This window comes from Budorcas taxicolor, chromosome 11, assembly GCF_023091745.1.
Source record: "Budorcas taxicolor isolate Tak-1 chromosome 11, Takin1.1, whole genome shotgun sequence".
NCBI classification, from domain to species: domain Eukaryota; kingdom Metazoa; phylum Chordata; class Mammalia; order Artiodactyla; family Bovidae; genus Budorcas; species Budorcas taxicolor.
In genome coordinates, this window is record NC_068920.1 from 146,259,034 (window position 1) to 146,281,495 (window position 22,462).

At 46.4% G+C, this 22,462-nt stretch overlaps 1 protein-coding gene across 4 annotated transcripts in view; it reads right to left on the minus strand.

Annotated features, from left to right (window-relative positions):
- ATP6V1C2 (ATPase H+ transporting V1 subunit C2) overlaps window positions 1–21,915 on the minus strand; it is a 59,599-nt gene extending 37,684 nt beyond the window's left edge. For 3 of the 4 annotated variants that reach the window (XM_052648781.1, XM_052648780.1, XM_052648778.1), the window contains exons 1-3: window positions 21,687–21,915; window positions 20,527–20,681; window positions 17,943–18,010 (exon numbers count right to left, since the gene is read on the minus strand). In XM_052648781.1, the coding sequence (XP_052504741.1) occupies window positions 17,943–18,010; window positions 20,527–20,655 (197 nt within the window). In that variant the 5' untranslated portion in view covers window positions 20,656–20,681; window positions 21,687–21,915. The remainder of the gene's footprint in view (window positions 1–17,942; window positions 18,011–20,526; window positions 20,682–21,686) is intronic. The other variant, XM_052648779.1, reaches the window with a different exon arrangement.
- Window positions 21,916–22,462: the final 547 nt, after the last annotated feature.

Here is a 22,462-nt window from a genome sequence, read left to right on the forward strand (position 1 = left end):
CACATATGGATGTGAGAGTTGGACTATAAAGAAAGCTAGCACCAAAGAATTGATGCTTTTGAACTGTGGTGTTGGAGAAGACACTTGAGAGTACCTTGGACAGCAAGGAGATCCAGCCAGTCCATCCTAAAGGAAACCAGTCCTGAATATTCATTGGAAGGACAGATGCTGAAGCTGAAACTCCAATACTTTGGCCACCTGATGCGAAGAACTGACTCATTTGAAAAGACCCTGATGCTGGGAAAGATTGAAGGCAGGAGGAGAAGGGGACGACAGAGGATGAGATTGTTAGATGGCATGACCAACTCGATGGACATGAGTTTGAGCAAGCTCCGGGGGTTGGTGATGGGTAGGGAAGCCTGACAGGCTGCAGTCCATGGGGTCGCAGAGAGATGGACGTGACTGAGTGACTGAACTGACTCGCCCTCTGCGATGGCCCACACTGTGTCTGTGGAGTGTGCTTCTCTCCAAATCTGAATTAAATCCACTTTATACCTATCACTTTATCTCTCACTGAATTCTTTCTGCAATGAGACATCAAGGATCTGAGCTTGATTAGGTCCTGAAACCAGGTACCGTGGGTTTTGGCTGGGTTTGAGTCCCAGCCACATGGGTTGAAGTCCCAAACTAAAGCCCACTCAGAGGACACATGGCAGATTCACCTGGCTCCACAGGACAAAGGAGGGAAAGCCCCCAGGAGCTGAGCAAACAGGCTCAGGGAGGCTAAAAACTGCCCCGCCCCTGCCTGCTTCCAGCCTCCCCACCCTGGTCCCTTCACTGGTGGCCGTACCAACCCTGCACCCTGCCTCTAAAGCAAGTCTCCCTCCTCCACACCAGCTGCTGTCAGCACACCAGGGGCTGTCAGGACCCTCCGTGGAAGACCCATACCCCAAAACTCCCCACACACAGAGCTACTGCCTGCAGCCAGACTGAGGCCCTGGGGAGAGAGGCCTAGAAGCTCCCACTCAAGCGCCTGCTGCTGACTCAGGGCCCCCCCCCCCCCCCCCGCCCCGGGGCACCTCACCCCCGCCCCTCCTTTGTCTCTCCACTTCCTCCACAGTCAAGGGACATGCCCTGCAGCAAAGTCATCAGGAAAATGTGAGCAGAGCAATTCAGTGACTTTGTTTTTAGAAACAAAAGATCCCCGGTGAGGCCTCTGGGAGGTCCCTGCTCTGGGGACTCTGGCCCCATTTATGGCTTACTGTGGATCCTGTCCTTGCTTCAAAGAAACTCTGAGTTTCAATAATGGATGGATATTCCCATCTTTAGAGCAATTCCATTCAGCAGAGTCACCCATCTCCTCCCCCATCACTCAAACCAGAATCAGCCCTAGCTTTGGGCACCTTGATTCTCCCACATCACAGCATAGACATTCTGTGTGTGTGTGTGTGTGTGTGTGTGTGTGTGTGTGTGTGTGTGTGTGTGTGTGGTGTGTGTGTGTGTGTGTGTGTGTTAGTCACTCAGCTGTGTCGGACTCTGCGACCCCATGGACTGTAGCCCACCAGGCTCCTCTGTCCGTGGAATTCTCCAGGCAGGAATACTGGAATGGGTAGCCATTCTCTTCTCCAGAAGCTTTTCCTGACCCAGGGGTCGAACCCAGGTCCCCTGCATTACAGGCAGATTCTTTACCATCTGAGCCATCAAGAAATTATTGGTCCTCTTCAAAAAGCCAACATACCCTCGGAGAAAATTTGCCCTCTAGTGGAACATGGAGGGGGAAGGCTCCTTGTTCTGAATTGGTGCTAAAATGCTCTGAGGTCTTATAGGAGTAACTGGGCAGTTCTGCTAATACTTAGCTGAAACTTAGCTGATGATGTCTACGTTCTGGAGAGTTTGCTACAAGTCAACCCACCAAGGGCTTCCCTAGTGGCTCAGTGCTAAAGACTCTGCCGGCCAACGCAAGAGACTGTTAGGTAGTTAGAATAGGAAACAGGAGTCCAGGATGGCTGTGGCTAAAAGACAAGGAAGTAAAAAGCCTGGAAAATAGAACAAAGGAAGGTCTGAAGACAGGAGTGAGGACCTCAGGTAGAACAGACAGCATTCCTGGTTAGCCCAATTTACATAGGGCAGGCCCAGGGGGGAGGAAAAAACATACAAAAAGAGGAGCCAAAGGGCCGGGGGCCCCCCTCTTGGGGGACCCCTCTCTTCTCTCCGAGCGTCTTTGGGTCGGCATGCCCTCATGCCTTAAGGATGGATTTTCCTGCTATTTTCTAAATAAAATTGAGCTGTAACACAGACCTGTAACACTGATCTGTCTAAGAGCTATAACAAAGTCTTTCGGAGACCTGAGAGCTATAACATGGTCTGTCCAAGACCTGAGAGCTATAACACAGTCTGTCTGAGGGCTACGACACGCTGTGAGCTCTAACACTCATGGCTTCAAATTTTTGCTAAGACAAGACAGAACCGAGGAGAATACACTCGCCTGACATCCATAGGCAGAGGGGCCTGACGATGTCTAAGTTCTGGAGAGTTTGCTACAAGTCAGCCCACTAAGGGCTTCCCTAGTGGCTCAGTGCTAAACAGTCTGCCGGCCAACTCAAAAGATGAGGGAGACTCGAGTTCGGTCTCTGGTCTGGGAAGATCCCACATGTTGTGGAGCAACTAAGCCAGAGTGCCACAGCTACTGAACCTGTGTCCTAGAGCCCGGGAGTCACAACTACTGAGCCCAAGCACTCCAGAGCTTGTGCTGGATCCACAAGAGAAGCCACTTCCATGAGAAGCCTGCACTGCAACAAACAGCCCCCACTCGCAGCAGCTAGAGGAAAGCCCATGCAGCAACGAAGACCCAGCACAGGCCAAAACAGATACATTCAAACTATTTTCAAAAGTCACCCATCGAGCAGCCCAGTCACTGTACCCAACCGCAGGGATCCCAGGACTCACAAGTGAAGAGTGTCACCAGAGCGGTGCAACCCACAGCCCTCTCAGAAGACGCCAGGGCGACAGCCAGAACTGGCAGATCACAAATGGGAGGATAGAAGGCTCAGAACCGCCTGTAAGTGTGCTTACTCAAGCTGGTGATCCAATAAATCCATATTCAAACAATCCCACATCATTTGCATTTTGCCAGGGAAATGAACAATGTTTTCTAAAGGCACTCAGTTGACAAGGGTCTGATGAAACGACCTGTTCTTGTGACCTCTCTGGAAACAATTTAGCAATATATACAAACAACTTTAAATACGTCTCCATCCCCTGAATCAGTAATTCCACTTTCAGAAGTGCAACTTTAGGAGGTACCCAAAAATGAAGACAGAGATTTATGCCAAGATGCTAATTAAGGTGGTAATTATAGTAGAATCATCTGTGCTTGATTACCATAAAAAATAAAATGAAACAAGCCCTTCTCCCCCATTAAAAATCCTTAACGTTAGTGTCATGGAAGTATGATCATAACATAGTCTGCCCACCCAGAATCACTGCATGGAGTCACAGCTGGAAGGGCCTTTAGGGGCCAAGGTGAGGTGGGGACTTGACTAAGATCGAACAGCTCCTTGGGAACTGACCAGGACAGGACAGCCTGATCCTCCCTGGGAGGGGACTGCAATGGGAACTGGGCTTCCGTTGAGACAACATTCTGGAATGTGATGGTGGCAGTGGCTGGACTGGGCTTCTCAGGTGACTCAGTGGGTGAAGAATGCACCTGCAGTCCAGGAGACACCTGGCTCAATCCCTGGGTCAGGAAGGTCCCCTGGAGGAGGGCATGGCAACCCACTCCGGGATGCTCGTCTGCAGAATTCCCATGGACAGAGGAGCCTGGTGGGCTAGAGTCCATGGGGTCACCGAGTAGGACATGACTGAGGAGACTGAGCATGTGTGCAATGGCTGGACTTCCTTGTAAACACACTAGAGACGAATGAATTTTATACCTTAAGGGAGTGAATGTAACAGTGTGTGAATTATACCGCAATTTTTTAGAAAAAGTCTTAGCCTTCTTCTTGGCTTCCAGGGTAGAGACCCAGCCCGAGAATGTCAAGGACTGGTTTGGCCCCTTACGCTGGATATCGTCACCTTCCCCAGAGTTCCTTGGCTCCACCCTCTTCTCTCCCATCACCACTATATTTTAGCTACCAGAAATCAGCCCAGGCCCGGCCCTGGGTCACTGTCCTAGGCAGGTCATGCCGTCTTTGTTCAGATTTCCGACAGCACCCCACTCTGGGCTTTCCTCGTCTCTCCCAACCCAGCTTCCAGCTGTCCATCCCTCCCACGGCAGCCAGGGGGATCTCCAAAAATACACATCTTTGCATGCCATTGTATTGCTTAAACTCTACCAGTGGTTTCCCAAGAAGTTCAAATATTGACATTCAAACTCCTTAGCAGAGTTTACAAGAATACCCCACCCGGTCTGGCCTCCTTTTTCTCCATCCTCCTCCTCTCCCTTGCCCTTCCCGGGCCAGCCTTCTGGAGCCACTTGGATGCTACTCACTCTTTCTAACAGCCCAAGTGCCCCCTCCTCAAGGCAAGGCACCCCTAACAAGTACAATCAGCACTGGCGAACACCCCCACCCAAAACTGGTTGCTTTCTGCACTCAGCAAAAAAACATACTGCGTCCACTATGCACCAGGCACTGTTATGGGAAACAGTAGTGAACAGACCACAGCTGCTGCCCTCATGGAGTTGACACCAGGAACCCCCCTCCTCCATATAAATGATCGCAATGCAAAAGTGCTCTGGTCGCCACTATGCAAAGAGATCTCTGAAAGTTTATTACTCCCGCTATCGTCAGCTGCTGCAAAATACAGGGGGTTCAAGCAAACACACAGATGACCAGCAGATCCTGGCTGCCCGGCTGGACAAGTGCCCGGGGATATGAAGCAGGACATCAGTCCAGCGCTCCTCAGAGCCAAAGGGCTCCCTGTCTTTCTGGCTTCACTCATGTCCCACCTAGGATCCAGATGGCCTCTTTACTCCTTCACCTCATCTCCCAGAATGTGACCTTTGCAAAGAATGAGCATTTCTGTAAAAAAAAAAAATCAGTGTTCTTGAGAATTCCCTGGTGGTCCAGTGATGGGGACTCCCTGCATACTTCCACATAAGGGGGAAAGGGTTTGATCCCTGGTTGGGGAACTAAGATTCTGCAAGCTGTGGCATGGTAAAAAAAAAAAAAAAAAAAAAAAATCAGTATTCCTTATTTCTACAAAATAGTATTCAATGCAGCTGTTATTTCAAGCTTAGTCCAAGCAAGGGGGCCACACCCTGGGACTCCATGATCTGATCTGGCCCTCCATGATCTGATCTGGCCCTCCTCCAAGCCATACCCATCCCCCAGGGTCAGGAAGCGATGCAAAGGTTTAAGGGTCACAGTTTGGGTACCAGGATCCTAGCTGCCTCAAGGGGTAAGTATTTACTCAAAAGAAATGAAAATTTGTCAATACAAAAATAGTACATAATACATGGGTATTCACAACTTAGTCCAAAACTGGAAATCTTCCAATGGGTAAATAAATAAACTATGGTTTACCTATGAAATGGAATACTACTCAGCAGTAAAAAAAAAAAAAAAAAAAGGAAACATTAATATACATACCGCAGCATAGAAAAATCTCAAATAATGAGGCAGAGTGGAAAAACCAAAAAAAGAATACTCACCATATTATTCCACGAGTTCTAAAATATGTGTGCACTCTTACAGTGATAGAAAGCAGATTAGTGTTGAAGGAGGTGATGAAAGGGTAACAGATATGTTCATTACCTTGACTGTGGTGATGGCTTCACTGGTATATAAATGTCAAAACTCATCATTCAAACTGTACAGCTTAAAACCTGCCATTTACTGCACATCATTTATGTCTAAATAAAGCCACTTAAAAAAAAAAAAAGCCCACACTACACTGAGGCAGCATTTCTTACCTACCAGGTTCATAACGATCCCCAAAATTTGACAGCACCCTTGATTAGAAAGATTGTAGGAAAATGGGGGACTCTTAATTCCACTGCTATTGGAAATTCAAAATGGTCAGAGAAATCTGATAACATCCATTAAAATTACGGAGCCACCTGACCCAGGACCCGGCAATTTACTTCCGAGAATTCATCCTGGAGATACACATGCAAAATTGTATGTGCAAAGGAATGATGTAGGAGCAAGATTATACCCTGCAGCACTGTTGGTAACAGGCCCCCTTCTCCATAAAAGTGAATAAGCCAAGGGTCCACCTCTAGGGCTGACTAATAAACCTCCCCCACGTGGAATGCATGGTAGTTTAAAACCAAGAAGGTTCTCTATACACTGATGGAAAAATCTCTCCCAGGATATACTGTTAAGTGAAAAAGAACCAAGATGCTAAACATGTGGATTATGACTTTGTATTTGAAAATGTGTTACTTTCAAAATACAATACTGTCACTCAGTCTTGTCTGACTCTGTGCGACCCCATGGACCCCACAGGCCCATCAGGCTCCTCTGTCCATGGCATTCTCTAGGCAAGAATACTGGAGTAGGTTGCCATTTCCTTCTCCATTGTATTTGAAAAGGGAAAAAATAAAAATATATGCTGGAATTTGCCTCTACTTGCATAAAGAAGCATCAGAAATGTATCCAAGCAATTCATACACGTGGCTTCCTAAGCAGAGGCTGGGGAGGGGTTGGATGGGCAGGGTGTAAGGGAGACTTCTCATGTAAAACCTTTTATCTTGTTTTGCCCTTGATACATGTAAATGTATTACCTGTTCAGAAAACAAAAACAACTTCGTTCTAAAGGTTGTTTTAAATATAAATATCTTTTAAATATAAATTCAGAATCCCTGGCCTTAATACTTCCTAGAAGTACGTTAGGATCCAATGGGCTAATAGCCATATAAATGCTATTGATAACACAGGTCCTCAAAGTCAGAAGCCCACCTGACTCACGATTACACTGAGTACCTCCTTAAAATGCAGATTCCTAGGTCCTACCCCAAATGAACCTAATCAGCATCCCTGGAGGTGGTGCCCCAGGACCCATAAATTTTTTAGGTTCCCTAGCGGATAGAACTGGTGCTAGAAGAGATGGCCCACTACTGTGAGATGGATGTGTACCCAGTAAATATTGATTCAGCACCGGCTCTGTGCTAGGCTCTGCTCTAGGAGATGCACACAGAAGTACCACCCCTGTTTCCTTAGGGCAGATATTCCATTAGACACACAAACAAGGAGAGTATTAAATAGAGGGGCTTTCCAGGTGGTGCTTGTGGCAAAGAACCTGTTTACCAATGCAGGAAGTTCGTTCCCCAGATCAGGAAGATCTCCTGGAGAAGGAAACAGCAACCTGCTCCAGTATTCTTGCCTGCAGAATCCCACAGACAGAGGAGCCTAGTGGGCTACAGTCCATGGGATCGCACAGAGTCAGGCATGACGGAAGCGACAGCATCCATGCACACATGGAAGACAGATAATTAAAATAAAGGACCTAGAGGGACTCGGCCTCTGGAGGAGGTTAACATTCTAACTGAGATGGGATGAGGACAGGGTTCCCCCACTCCCCCATCTTCAATGTGGAGTGGCAGGTGGGGGCCTTGTAGGCTGGGGGAATGGGCTGTGCAAGACCAGATGGAGCTAGCATCATGGGAGGTGATTGGGCCAGTGAACCTTGAAGGGGACACCTAGGATCTGATAGTTAGGGGTCTGGCAGCCAGTCAAATGTATGTTTTCTACTGTGGGCACTGGAAAACCATGAGGGGGTCTTCCAGCAAAAAAAAAAAAAAAAATTCACATATTGTTTTTTAAAAAAGATAACTGGGGCTGCTGTGTGGGCAGTGATGAAAAGCGAGCAGGACACAACATCAAGGGGTTGTTGCAAAAACACAGAAGGCGTTGAAGGTGAACTGGAGGAAGGCAGAGGAGTGGATGGATACAGGACAGGTTTGGGAGGCGTAGGCCATGAGGCTCAGTCCTCACTGGGGTCTCAAGGGGATGGTCAGAAAGGAGATGCCCAGACTGTTTGTTTGAACACAGGTGCCTGGACCCCAGGAGCCTTTGACTGAGGTGGGAGAGACCACAAAAGAGGAGAAAGGATATATATAAGCTGTCCGTAGAGAATGACATGAAGCCAGTGCCCAAAAAAGAACCACTTAAAGCTGCCCCTGAAGCCCCTGAAAACAAGTCTCGTGAAGAGTGTGATGTGGACAGGGCTGCTGAGGTCTGGAGAACAGTTGTGTCTTGGCTCCCAGGAGCTGGCCCGGGTCTAAAATGAAAGGGCCTGATCCTAAATTTCCCCTCCAGAGAGTCAACCTGTGAGTTTCACAGTGTTGCTTGAGGCTGGCGCTCGCCTCCTACACAGAAATCAACAACCCTCCTTCCCTGCGGGTGACTTCTGGTTTGGTGAGAGCTGCTGGGAGCTGGCTGGGGGACTGTCAAAGCAGCGACTGTCCCAGCAGGGCCTGAAGGAGGAGACAGAGCCAGGGCAGGAAGGCAAGAAGTTAACCTCCATCTGCCTGGAAGAGAGAGAAGCAGATTGACCAGGTGAAGGCCTGATGCTCATCAGCTAAGTGGCTTAACTCTGAGAACATCAGGGTTCTCATCTAGAACATGGTGAGGATCTATGAGGAAACACAGAAATGGTGGTGGTGGTTTAGTTGCTAAGTCATGTCCGACTCTCACGACCCAATGGACTGTTGCACACCAGGCTCCTCTGTCCAAGGGATTCTCCAGGCAGGAACACTGGAGGGGGTTGTCATTTCCTTCTTCAAGGCATCTCCTCAACCCAGTGAGGGAACCTGCATCTCCTGCATTGGCAGGCAGATCCTTTACCACTGAGCCACAAGGGAAATGGAAGGCACCTAACACAGTGCCTGGCACATGGCAAACAATAGGCAACCAAAGCGTTCAGTTCAGCTCAGTCACTCAGTCGAGTCTGACTCTTTGCGACCCCATGAACCGCAGCACGCCAGGCCTCCCTGTCCATCACCAACTCCTGGAGTCCACCCAAACCCATGTCCATTGAGCTGGTGATGCCATTCAGCCATCTCATCCTCTGTCATCCCCTTCTCCTCCTGCCCTCAATCTTTCCCAGCATCAGGGTCTTTTCAAACGAGTCAGTTCTTCACATCAGGTGGCCAAAGTACTGGAGTTTCAGCTTTAGCATCAGTTCTTCCAATGTACACCCAGGACTGATCTCCTTTAGGATGGACTGGTTGGATCTTCTTGCAGTCCAAGGGACTCCCAAGAGTCTTCTTCAAAACCATAGTTCAAAAGCATCAATTCTTTGGCACTCAGCTTTCTTTATAGTCCAACTCTCTCATCATACATGACCACTGGAAAAACCATAGCCTTGACTAGACAGACCTTAGTCGGCAAAGTAATGTCTCTGCCATATGCTGTCTAGGTTGGTCATAACTTTCCGTCCAGGGAGTAAACGTCTTTTAATTTCATGGCTGCAATCACCATCTGCAGTGATTCTGGAGCCCAAAAAAATAAAGTCAGCCATTGTTTCCACTGTTTCCCCATCTATTTCTCATGAAGTGATGGGACCAGATGCCATGATCTTAGTTTTCTGAATGTTGAGCTTTAAGCCAACTGTTTCACTCTCCTCTTTCACTTTCATCAAGAGGCTCTTTAGTTCCTCTTCACTTTCTGCCATAAGGGTGGTGTCATCTGCATATCTGAGGTTATTGAGATTTCTCCCGGCAATCTTGATTCCAGCTTGTGCTTCATCCAGTCCAGCGTTTTTCATGATGGACTCTGCATAGAAGTTAAATAAGCAGGGTGACAATATACAGCCCTAACATACTCCTTTTCCTATTTGGAACCAGTCTGTTGTTCCATGTCCAGTTCTAACTGTTGCTTCCTGACCTGCATATAGGTCTCTCAAGAGGCAGGTCAGGTGGTCTGGTATTTCCATCTCTTTCAGAAGTTTCCACAGTTTATCGTGATCCACACAGTCAAAAGGCTTTGGCATAGTCAATAAAGCAGATAAAGATGTTTTTCTGGAACTCTCTTGCTTTTTCCATGATCCAGTGGATGTTGGCAATTTGATCTCTGGTTCCTCTGCCTCTTCTAAAACCAGCTTGAACATCTGGAAGTTCATGGTTCATATATTGCTGAAGCCTGGATTGGAGAATTTTAAGCATTACTTTACTAGCATGTGAGATGAGTGCAATTGTGAGGTAGTTTGAGCATTCTTTTGCATTGTCTTTCTTTGGGATTGGAATGAAAAATGACCTTTTCCAGTCCTGTGGCCACTGCTGAGTTTTCCAAATTTGCTGGCATATTGAGTGCAGCACTTTCACAGCATCATCTTTCAGGATTTGAAATAGCTCAACTAGAATTCCATCACCTCCACTAGCTTTGTTCGTAGTGATGCTTCCTAAGGCCCACTTGACTTCACATTCCAGGATGTCTGGCTCTAGGTGAGTGATCACACCATCGTGATTATCTGGGTCGTGAAGATCTTTTTTGTACAGTTCTTCTGTGTATTCTTGCCATCTTTTCTTAATATCTTCTGCTTCTGTTAGGTCCCCACCATTTCTGTCCTTTACTGAGCCCATCTTTGCATGAAATGTTCCCTTAGTATCTCTAATTTTCTTGAAGAGATCTCTAGTCTTTCCCATTCTATTGTTTTCCTCTATCTCTTTGCATTGATCACTGAGGAAGGCTTTCTTATCTCTCCTTGCTGTTCTTTGGAACTCTGCACTCAAATGGATATATCTTTCCTTTTCTCCCTTGCTTTTTGCTTCCTTTATTTTCACAGCTATTTGTAAGGCCTTTTCAGACAGCAATTTGGTTTTTTGCATTTCTTTTTCCTAGGGATGGTCTTGATCCCTGTCTCCTGTACAATGTCACATACCTCCATCTATATTTCATCAGGCACTCTATATATCAGATCTAGTCCCTAAATCTATTTCTCACTTCCACTGTATAGTCATAAGGGATTTGATTTAGGTCATACCTGAATGGTCTAGTGGTTTTCCCTACTTTCTTCAATTTCAGTCTGAATTTGGCAATAAGGAGTTCATGATCTGAGCCACCGTCAGCTCCTGGTCTTGTTTTTGCTGACTGTATAGAGCTTCTCCATCTTTGGCTGCAAAGAAAATAATCAGTCCAATTTCGGTGTTGACCATCTGGTGATGTCCATGTGTAGAGTCTTCTCTTGTGTTGTTGGAAGAGGGTGTTTGCTATGACCAGTACATTCTCTTGGCAAAACTCTCTTAGCCTTTGCCTTGCTTCATTCTGTACTCCAAGGCCAAATTTGCCTGTTACTCCAGGTGTTTCTTGACATCCTACTTTTGCATTCCAGTCCCCTATAATGAAAAGGACACCTTTTTGGGGTGTTAGTTCTAGAAGGTCTTGTAGGTCTTCATAGAACTGTTCAACTTCAGCTTCTTCAGCCTTACTGGTCATGGCATAGACATGGATTACCGTGATATTAAATGGTTTGCCTTGGAAACGAACAGAGATCACTCTGTCATTTTTGAGATTGCATCCAAGTATTGCATTTCGGACTCTTTTGTTGACTATGATGGATACTCTATTTCTTCTAAGGGATTCCTGCCCACAGTAGTAGATATAATGGTCATCTGAGTTAAATTCACCCATGCCAGTCCATCTTAGTTCACTGATTCCTAAAATGTCGATGTTCACTCTTTCCATCTCCTGTTTGACCACTTCCAATTTGCCTTGATTCATGGACCTAACATTCCAGGTTCCTGTGTAATATTCCTCAAAGCGTGATGCCTAGCAAAACAGGGAAGTGACAACCAGCAGCATCCCTAGACACTTCTCTGGGGACTCAAGACCAGAACAATATAACAGAAGCACCAGAGAACATCCCAGGGAGCCATAACCATCACAGACCTTGGTGATTCAGCAATAAGAGTAGCAAAGTGCACCAAGATTAGACACATGGACAGCAGATATGGAAATCATTGATACTGTTGCACCAACAGATATATGTCAACTCTATACAAGGAAAACTAGAGACTACATCCATATAAGGCATCCATATAGGCACCCGTATAACACGTAGAAAAAGCAGCAAAGGGAACTTCAAATTTCCAAAGATAGAAATAGCACTTACCTCTTTTTTTTTATTCTCTAACAACAAAGCAACAAAAGTACAAAACAAAAACAGAAACAAAACAAGCAAAAAAACTCAACAGTCTAGAAATTTTATAAAGGTTAAAAAACTTGCAGAACACATAGAAAAAAATTGATAATGAAAATTCCACATGCCAACAATTATGTAATATGCCGAGAAAAATCCATTGCCTTAAACATCACAGAATGAACAAAAAGAACATAAATGAATGCTGCACATAAACCAGTTACGTTTGCAGAAAAGAGCAAGGAAACAAACCCAAACGAAGCAAGAGGAAGGAATGAAGATAAACGAAGACATGTGACAATTAGAAATCGTAAGAGTGTAAGATTGATTTTTAAAAATTGAGGAAAAAAAGCTGCTTCTCTTAAAGAGTGAGATAGGTAAACTGTTGGATGGCCTTATCAAAGAAAACACCAAAAAAAAAAAAAAAACGAAAGAGAGAGAGAGAGAAATTATCAGAGACTATCACAAAACACAAAAATAGCTGGTTCTATGCAAATAACTTGGAAAAGTCAACAATGTGGATTATTTTTGAGGAAAATGAAATTTACCAAAATTGATACACTTCTCCCAAAGAGGAAACTGGAGAATCCTGGAAATTTGGAGGAACAGAACTACTCCTAAAAGTGCAGCAAGCCCCAATACCTCAGAGTGACGTATTTTAAACTTTCCAGAAATGGATCATCCCGTCACCATTTAAAGCAGCAGTTCTCAGTCTCAGCACCGAGACCAGCAGCATCAGCCTCACCTGAGAACTTGCAGAAATGCAGATTCTGAGGTCCCACATCACAGCTACTGAATCAGAAATTGTGGAAGGGGAGCCCAGAAATCCATGTTTTAACAAATCTTCCATATGATTCTGACCCACATGACACTCTGAGAGCCCCTGTTCGAATGTGCTGCACCCAGATAGTCCCCAGCAGCACCAGTATCACTGGGGAGCTGGGAAAAAATGCAGAATCCTAGGCTCAGCCCAGACATGCTAAGTCGGACTCTGCATTTTGTCAAGATCCTCAGGGGACTCACATGTCTGAGAAGCACTGCCTTCAGCTCTAGGCTTCCCAGGTGGCACTAGTGGTAAAGAACCTACCTATCAATGCAGGAGACCTAAGAGATGGGAGTTCAATCCCTGGATTGGGAAGATTCCCTGAAGGAGGGCATAGCAACCCACTCCAGTATTCTTGCCTGGAGAATCCCATGGACTGAGGAGCCTTGTAGGCTACAGTCCATCCGGTTGCAAACAGCTGGACACAACTGAAGCAACTTAGCACGTCTACAACTCTAGGCCAGGGCTGTGCAATAGAAACAGAAGTGAACCAGATGTATATAAAATTTCTAGTAGCCACATTTTAAAAAATAAAAGAAACTAAATTGATTTTTAAAATATATTTTATGGACTTCCCTGGTGGCTCAGTGGTAAAGCATCTGCCTGCCAATGCAGAAGACACAGGTTTGATCCCTGGGTTGGGAAGATCCCCTGGAGAAGGAAATGGCAACCCACTCCAGTATTTTGGCCTGAAAAATGCCACGGACAGAGCAGCCTGGCAGGCTACAGTCCATGGGGTCGCAAAGAGTCGGATGTGACTTAGTGACTTAACAACCACAAAGCACAGATCAACAGACTGACCATTAATGGGCAAATTGTTGAATTTGGATCAAAGGTCTATTCCCCTCTACTCCCCCAGCCCACCCAGTTCTTTCCAGAAGCTTCTGTCTGGGCATGTTTCCTCACCTGGAACATGAAAGAGATAGATTAGATCTCTAAAGAACTTGTCAGCTCTAATATTCCAGGATTCTTTCTTCTGTTCATTCATTCAGCTGGTTTTCAGGAGCTTACAGTCTAGCTGGGAAGACAATCTTCTAATGATGCCACAAGGAAATATACAAGGACACCACAGAGGGTGTTATGAAGGAGGGGACAGGTGTGCTCAGTGGTATTGGGTTGGCCAAGAAGCTCATTCGGGTTTTTCTGTACCATCTTACAGAAAAACCCAAATGAAATTTTTGGCCAGCCCAATACTAGTAGAGTCTGAAGGTAGGAGCTGAGGTTGGGAGAAGAGTCTGGGGGAGCTGAATGGGGGGAAACAGGCAATAACAGGGAGAGTAGGATGTGGGGAAGACTAGTCATTTCAGGGACCAGGAAGTCAGCACACATGCAGCAGGACTACCAAGCCCTGAGGAAAGCATAAACAGGCATTCAGCTGGTATTTGTCCAGTCAATCTAAGCTGCGTCAATGCAGATAATTTTGACCTGATATTCTTGCAGGGGGAGAGAAGAGAAGTTTGGGTAATATATTTTGTTTGTCTCTAGAATGCCCTTTGAAGAGCTGACTCTCTAAGACCCGCATCACTAAACAGACATCCACACTTGGATATGGAATCTTTCATCAGCCAGCCCGCAGGCAGCTTCACAGAACCACGTGGCTAAAGAAAATCCACCAGTGACTCTGCAGACCAGGTAATGCTCTCAGAGGCAGGTGACAGTCACCAAAGCACCAAAGAAACTCATGAGGTGCCTCTGACAGCCCCAGTGCCAGTGAAATGTAATATTTTAACCAACACCACAAAACAGGATAAGATACTGAGAAGAACTCAAACATAAAAGGAAAAAAAAAGGGGGGGAGGGCTCTTTTCAAGGGAAAATCATTTGGTTTCTCAAAAGTTCATGAATCAAAATGTAAACACAGGGTAAATTACCAAAGACGGTATGGGGCAATCAATCAAAAATAAAAGGAAGGCTCCAGTAAGCAAGCAAAAGCTGCCTTCCAGCTACACGGAAAAACACTCTAGTGCCCCAGGTAAATAAATAATAAAAGGATGTGGAAACAATACACCTTGAAAACTCCTGATCCTTCTCCGCTCTCCTAACCAGAAGCAGTGCTCACGGGTTCATGCTGCCTGGGTTACATTCCCGGCTAGCCTTTATTTATCTAATAACACTTGTGTCCTTCTAACTGAAGCTGATCTTTGTATTTTATCAGTGTTTCCCATTGTTTTACCCTAAGCCCCAGCATTAACCCCCAAACAAAAGTTATCTGACCTCCAGACTGGATAAATGCTAGAAATAAGAATTTCAGGGTGTTCAGTCCACACCACTTTTCTTCTCCTGATAGGAAGGCTCTTGGGAATATGTACCCACAAGGAAAAAAAATACAACAAGGCACAGTGATTTTCATTCTGCCATAGCTCACTCTGTTTATATATTAAAAAAACAAAAAACAAAAAACAACCTCTTTAATTCATTCAGGTGTTGTTTCACAATTACAGACTTAATCTGCCTTGCTCATTATTTTCTTAACCACAAGTCATTTGTGTAACCAACAGACACAGGATAAAACTCTAATGCTTACTGAAAAAAACCAAACCAAAAAACAAACAAAAAAGGAAAGTAAAGTGATAATAATCTAAGGTCACAAAATTTTATGAGAGGTAGAAAGGGCTCTGGTCAACAAGGAAGAACTTAAGGACATGCACCTTTTTAAGGAAGAAAATTGGTAGCAAATAAAGGCTAGAGAAATCAAAATGTTGACTAGCTGTCATTTCTACAGCAGGCCTAGGAACAATTCACACTTTTCCTTTCTTTTTTTTTTTAACAATTTACTCTCCTTAGGCCAATGCTGCTGCCCCTTCACTGTATAGCATCCTGCTGTTTGTCAGGGCTGCCAATAAAAGGCATTGCCAGCCCAGGATAGTGGGCTAGGCTCCCCAGTATCTGTTAGACCCACCTCCCCATGGGGTGGAGCAGCTGTTGAAAGGAGCTGATATTAAGGGACCAACCCACTTGTTTCTTGGATGTTAGTGATTCTTAGAACATGTCCTGGGATTTGATCACTCTTGATTCAACATGATTTGACTCCCCTTCACTCTTCCCTGAAAGCACAGAGATGATCACTACTATTCCATTTTACAGATGAGGAAGGTAAAGGTTTTCTTTCTCGAGGACTGTGAGCTACAAACTGCCTGATAATTAGGATTGCCTTTTTGTGGTTAGTCCAACATCCCACGCAGAGCAAGATGTTACCAACAAAGGGCTTCTTTTTATTCTTAGGTGATGGGTGGCTGAACAGGAAGTAGAACACAGAAAATGTAATTTCTAGCCCATGGCACCAAGCTACAGATCAGAAACCTCTAGTGTGATCACTAGAAATCCTAGTTATACAATTTTCATTAAATGAATCAGAAAAGGCCATAGCATCCAAATCACCATTCCCCTGAGAAGGTAATAAAAGCACATGTCCACAGTCCCTGAAAATAGGCAACCGTGGGTGGCTCAGTGGTAAAGAATCCACCTGCCAATGCTGGAGGCATGGGTTTGATCCCTGGGTCAGGAAGATCCCACATGCCTGGGAGCAACTAAGCCCCTGTGCCACAAGTACCGAGCCTGCTGCTGCTGCGAAGTCACATCAGTCGTGTCCGACTCTGTGCGACCCCATAGACGGCAGCCCACCAGGCTCCCCCGTCCCTGGGATTCTCCAGGCAAGAACACTGGAGTGGGTTGCCATTTCCTTCTCCAAGTACTGAGCCTACCCGCTGCAAATACTGAAGAAGCCTGTGCTCCAAAGCAAGAGAAGCTACTGCAATGCAAAGGCCTTGCACTGCAACTGGAGAATAGACCCCACTGGCTGCAAGTAGAGAAAGGCCCGCGCAGCAGTGAAGACCCAGCACAAGCAAAAATAAATAAATAAAATTAAAAAAAAAGAAAAGGAAACCCCCTAAAGAGGATCAAGCGGCCAAAACCTGGTCTCCCCTGGACAGGCAGAGTGGCAGGTGTATGCCCTAGCCCCTGAAGACTCTTTCGTCACCTATTTCATCTGTGTTTTTCTTAGAACCAAGTGCAAACAGTTGTTAAACCACAGAGTTTCATCCACACCAAGACAAGATAGTATTATTATTTAAAACCTACCTGAAAGATAAATTATGGCAAATCCATATGGTGTAACATTACAGTGGACTAGTTAATGGTGAGATCCAAAGTATAACATATGAAGGGAAAAGCATGTAAAATGTGTGAATCCCACGGACAGAGAAGCCTGGTGGGCTACAGTCCATGGTGGGCTACAGTCCATGGATGTCACTTAGTGAATTAACAATAATGATCTATAAATATTTCCCAATGATTATGTACCAGATTTGTAATAATTTTTTTTAAATAAATGATTTTAAGGTTCTAAAATAATTATCCCACTCCTACATGGGCACAAAGAAGTACAAAAAAGGAGAGTCATTACAGCGTTGTTTGTAATAGCAAAACACTAGAAAACTTAAATGTCCATCAATAGGAAAATTCAAATAAATTAGGTTACATTTAGTCAAAGTAATACAGCCATTTTTTTTCTATAATTATGGGCTGACATGAAATTATCTCTAAGAAATGGGATTCAGGGCAGGGAAACAAGATGCAGGATATATGCTATCATTTGTATAAAATTATTTTTAAGAATATGCTCATATTTATTGGTACAGGTACAGACTGTCTCTGGAAGGCTTTCCTAAAAATTATAATAACATTGCCTTAAAAGAGGGAAAACAAGGGGACAGGAAAATGGAAAACAGGTGAGAAGAAAGCAGATTTTACTGGACAGCTTTTCTTTGTAATTTGAATTTTTAATGGTGTGCACTTGCATATGTTCCTACAAAAACCAACCGAAACCAAAAAAAAAAACCGAAAAGCTTTTGGCGGGGTTAAGCTGCATTATATTTTTCTAAGTGTTTCAGCACCTTATTTCATAGTCCTCTGAATGGCAGCCCCCTAAAAAACCATGCTGCCTGAGGAAGCAAATCTCCTCAAGGTCTCCCGCACCCTCACGAAGACCCACCCAGCTCTTCCTGTGACGTCCAGCGCCAGCCAAAGCAAAAGCACTGTGTCTTCTGACAACATTGGCACATTCTCACTTGTATGTAGTAAATAAGAAATATTTTACCTTTCAGCAAAGATATCAAGCTTCGCCAGCTCATCAGAGAGGCCGACAAGGGAATCCAAGGTCCCCACCTAGAAAGGTGGGAGAGAAGTCAGGGGCTCAGACTTTGTAGCAGAGGGGTGGAGGAGTGCCCTTTCAACTCCAGGGCAGGGAATTCTCTAACTTCCATCTTGACTTAGTTTTCCTTGGGTGAATGGTCACACTGGAAACCGAGAAGGGCTCTCAAGAGAAACCAGTCGATTTGGGAATATTATTGTTATTACTATTATTTTATTTTTTGGCCAAGAGGATAAACTAGCATTTCAGCCAGAGGAAGGAGTGACTTTATGTGTCCTGGTCTGCCCTCAGCTCACTTTCCTCTAAGAATGGCAGTCTGGGGGACTCCCCTAGCAGTCCAGTGCTTGACTCCATACTTCCAATGTTGGGGGCGCAGGTTTGAACCCTGGTTGAGGAACTAAGATCCCACATAACCAAGTGGGATAAAATTTTTTTAAAAAGACAGAAAAAGAGAAAGACAGTCTGCTCTCCAGGGGATTAATCCTCAGAGCCGAGGAAAAGCTGTGACAAAAGCCAGTCGAGGAAATCACCATTTCTGAAAGCCCTTCTCCTCCACGTTAGTACAGCCAAGCCTTCTGTCTGGCCCTCTCTGCTGTTATTAACAATGACCTTTCTGGGGCAAGCCCAGCTTTTCCTCCCGCCCTCATTTAGGAAAGTCCTTTTCTTTTCAGGATAGCTTACTTATGACGACCTGTTTCTTCCTGTAGAAATTGCTACCGTGTCCAAAATCGTATTTAAAGGCCTACTCACGGAATCAGAAGGAAAAAGTTCATTCTCAATTCATCAACCACTCATCAGACACTGAGAAGTAATTAGGAAACCATGAAGCCTGGATATTCCTAGAATATCCTTTTCAAAGGACTTGATTTTAAGTAACTTTAGGCAGAAGTCATGTCTTTTTTAAATCTTTGTACCCTTGGGCTAATACAATGCCTCACATGTAGTAAGTAAGCAATGAGTGGATGCTTCGTTTACTAAGCTTCACATATGTGATCATGGACAAACAACAGCAGGCTGGAAAAATCAGCAAGAAATGGGCTCAGAACCCAATGTTGCTGCTTACCAGTTCCACAGCCCCAGTCTCCTTCCTCAGCCCGTCCTGATCTATAATGTGGGAGTGGTGACGATGCACTTAAAGATGTGTACAGGCCTCCAGTGTACCAGTCCATAAACTCTAGCAAACGCAGTAGCCTCATTAACAACTATGCGGGTCTTTTGCCAGAGAGGCAAACTGAGGTTTAAAAGAGGATTATATAGCAATTCACTAGAAGAACTGCCTCTGGGCGTTTAGCAACATCCCTCCAGAACCTGGGGCTTCCTAGGTGGGGCTAGTCGTAAAGAACCCGCCTGCCAATGCAGGAGACATAAGTGATGCAGGTGCGATCCCTGGGTTGGGAAGATCCCCTGGAGGAGGACATGGCAACCCAGTCCAGTATTCTTGCCTGGCAGGCTACAGTTCATGGGGTTGCAAAGAGTTGGACAGGACTGACTGTCAGCACACACGCACTCCAGATCCCAAGAGATACTTGTAGGGCAGAAAGACTGCCTTACGCTTCTTCTCTTGGAGGAAGCATGGCAAACAGTCTACTCTTTTGGAAGTTAAGAAGACTACACAGGGACTTCCCTGGTAGTCCAGTGACTCAGACTCCATGCTCCCAATGCAGGGGGCCTGGATTCAGTCCTTGGTCACGGAACTAAGATCCCATTTGCCACAACTAAGAGTTTGCTCATTTGAAAAAGACCCTGATGCTGGGAAAGATTGAAGGCGGGAAGAGAAGGGGACAACAGAGGATGAGATGGTTGGATGGCATCACTGACTCAATGGACATGAGTTTGAGTAAACTCCAGGAGTTGGTGATGGACCGGGAGGCCTGGCGTGCTACAGTCCATGGGGGTTGCAAAGAGTCAGACATAACTGAGCGACTGAACTGAATAGTTTGCTAAAGATCCCATAGCGTAGCCAAATAAATAAATTTTTAAAGGATTATCAATTTTTTTTTTAAGATTTCACATATCTTGATCCTGTCATGTCCGTTTCATTTTAAAATCTCTTTCTGCCATCCACACAGTTATCACTGAACCTCCTTCTTTCTCTCTCCATCAGAACCAGAGGGATGTTAGATTACCCATCTTGCTCCCAGCCCAAGAACGCAAGCAAGGATGAACATCTCCAAGCCTGCACATTTAAACCATGTTGAAACGTTTTCTTAGATGTTGAAGACAGAAAGGATCTGAGAACAACTGAGGACCCAAGTGTGTAAGACACCCTTTCCATCTTTTGAAGTCACTGCTAGCCACACCCTTGTCTCCTCCTCATTCAGTCCGTGGCTCTGGGTCCACAGTCACCACAGTTAATTTGGGACTATTCGTGAAGCCCCCACCCAGGCCAGTCGCATCTGGACCCCCAGTCCAGCATCACACCCAGGCTGAACCTCAGCGTTGGTGCCTTTGACATAGTTTTTCTCCTTGGCTTTCCAGAAGATACCCACCCCAGCCCATGACCTCTTTCCTCCTCCCCAGGAAATTGTACCTTGAAGTCAGGAATTGTGAATTTGGTGTTATAAGACAGGTTAGACTTGGAGGTTACTCTGTTCATCCTCTCCAGGGCTTGTAAATTTTCCTTATCTCCTGGGGCAGAAATTAACCAAAACTCCGACATGTTTCCAGTCTTCTTTGATCCAGCTACTAACCAGAACCACAGCAACACACACAAACAGAAACAGGAGGAAACAAGTGTCAAACATCTCTACCTGTTCACCACTCCCTTCCCTCAAAATTAATCCTCTCGCTTTTCCCACTTCCCATTTGTTCCTTCTCTGACCTTCCAGTTCAGATTCTATAGCTCCAAGGACAGCCCATGTGCCGGAGGCTTATCTCCACCTGGAAAGCCCTCCGGTCTTCACAAAGACTCCCAAAAATCCTCCTTCCCTCAGGTTATTCGGACTGGTTTTGAGGGGAGGAGGAGGAGGACTGCTGTTTCTGTCTCTTCTATTTCAGAGAAAGACCCACACTGGATATCGCAAAGCGGGGGACAGTAGCCTGGGTTTGGGCACCTCCTGGACTATTTTTTTCCCTCTCCTGGGATGCAGGATAGGGGGTGGGGGGTGGGGGGGTGTGTGTGCAGGGATGCAGGAACCAGACAGGAGGCACTTCCACAAAGGGCAGCCTGGGCAAACCCAGATCTTAATTGATCAACCTTGAGATTGATGCTAGTTTTAAAAGACTTCAAGGGACTTCTCTGGCGGTCCAGGTCTTGGCTAAGGTCCTGGTGAACTATGCTGCATCTAAGACCCAGTACAGCCAAATAAATATGAAAAAAAAAAAAAAAAAACCACTCCAGAAAAACGTCTCTTTTTGTAAACTAAGGTTGGGGGGGAGGGAAAGAGAGGGGACTATTAAAGTCATTTTTCCGCAAGACTAGGTGTCTATTCTGCAGAGGTGGGCAACACGCTGAATCTGGTTGGAAGTTTCTGTCCAGCGTCTAAAGTCGATTCGTTCCGTTCATTCAAACGTGTACACACCCACACCTTTCTCCCCTCGGCTTGTTCTTCCCTTCCATCGCCTCCCAAAGCAGCTCCCGGGATGGCCACGAAAAACCCCAGGATAATAATAGCCAGAGTCCCATCGTGCAAGCTCTTCTGGTCGACCCCCGTCTCCCTCCACTTCAAGACAATCTTCACCCCTCCTAACCTCGAGCACACAGAACGCAGTTCCTTTCGCTTTCGATCGCTGATGGCCTGGGGACAAACTGGCCCCGAGGAGATGCCACCTGCCCCGGCCCCTGGGAGGGCACAGCAGAGGCGCCGGCGCCCGGGTTCCCACGGAGAAAGCTCGTGGAGGGCGCGCGTGGGCCGAGGAGGAGCGCGGACCAAGGGGACGCGGGCAATTCGCTCTGGTCCCCCGGGTCGCGACGCGAGCCCTCTCCCCGAGCCGCCTCGGGTCCCCGAGCCGCCGCGCGTTCTTATCGGGAGCCCGCGGGCTGCACGAGCAGGCAGCAGGCGGGCGCGGGGCCGGAGCGCACCGCCGGCTCCCGGGAGGCAGCGGCTTCTGTGCGGCGCCCCGCCCTGAGCTTTTATCCGAGCGGGAGGCGGCTCCCTCCCCGCTGATAATTTGCATAGCCGGCAGCCCGCCTCCAGCCGCCTCCGGGGCCCGGGGCGCGGGGCCCCTGGGGCCACCGTGCCACGCGAGGGGGCGTAGGATCCGTTCCCTTCGCGTCTTGGCCAGATCCCCGAACCCCGATCAGCTTGGGCTGGGGACCGGCGGGATTCTGGAGAGCATCAGACGGGGGTCCCAACCCCGCGACGGAGAAGAGCGGACGACCGAGAGAAACAAGGGAGGCGCTGGGGACCCGGACACCTGCCCTCCCCGCGTCTCTCCACCCTCTACCCCATCCCTTGACAGCAACCGGGGACCGGGTCTCAAAGGGGATCACCAAGAGACAGAACTGACCTGTCTGTTGGTGTCTG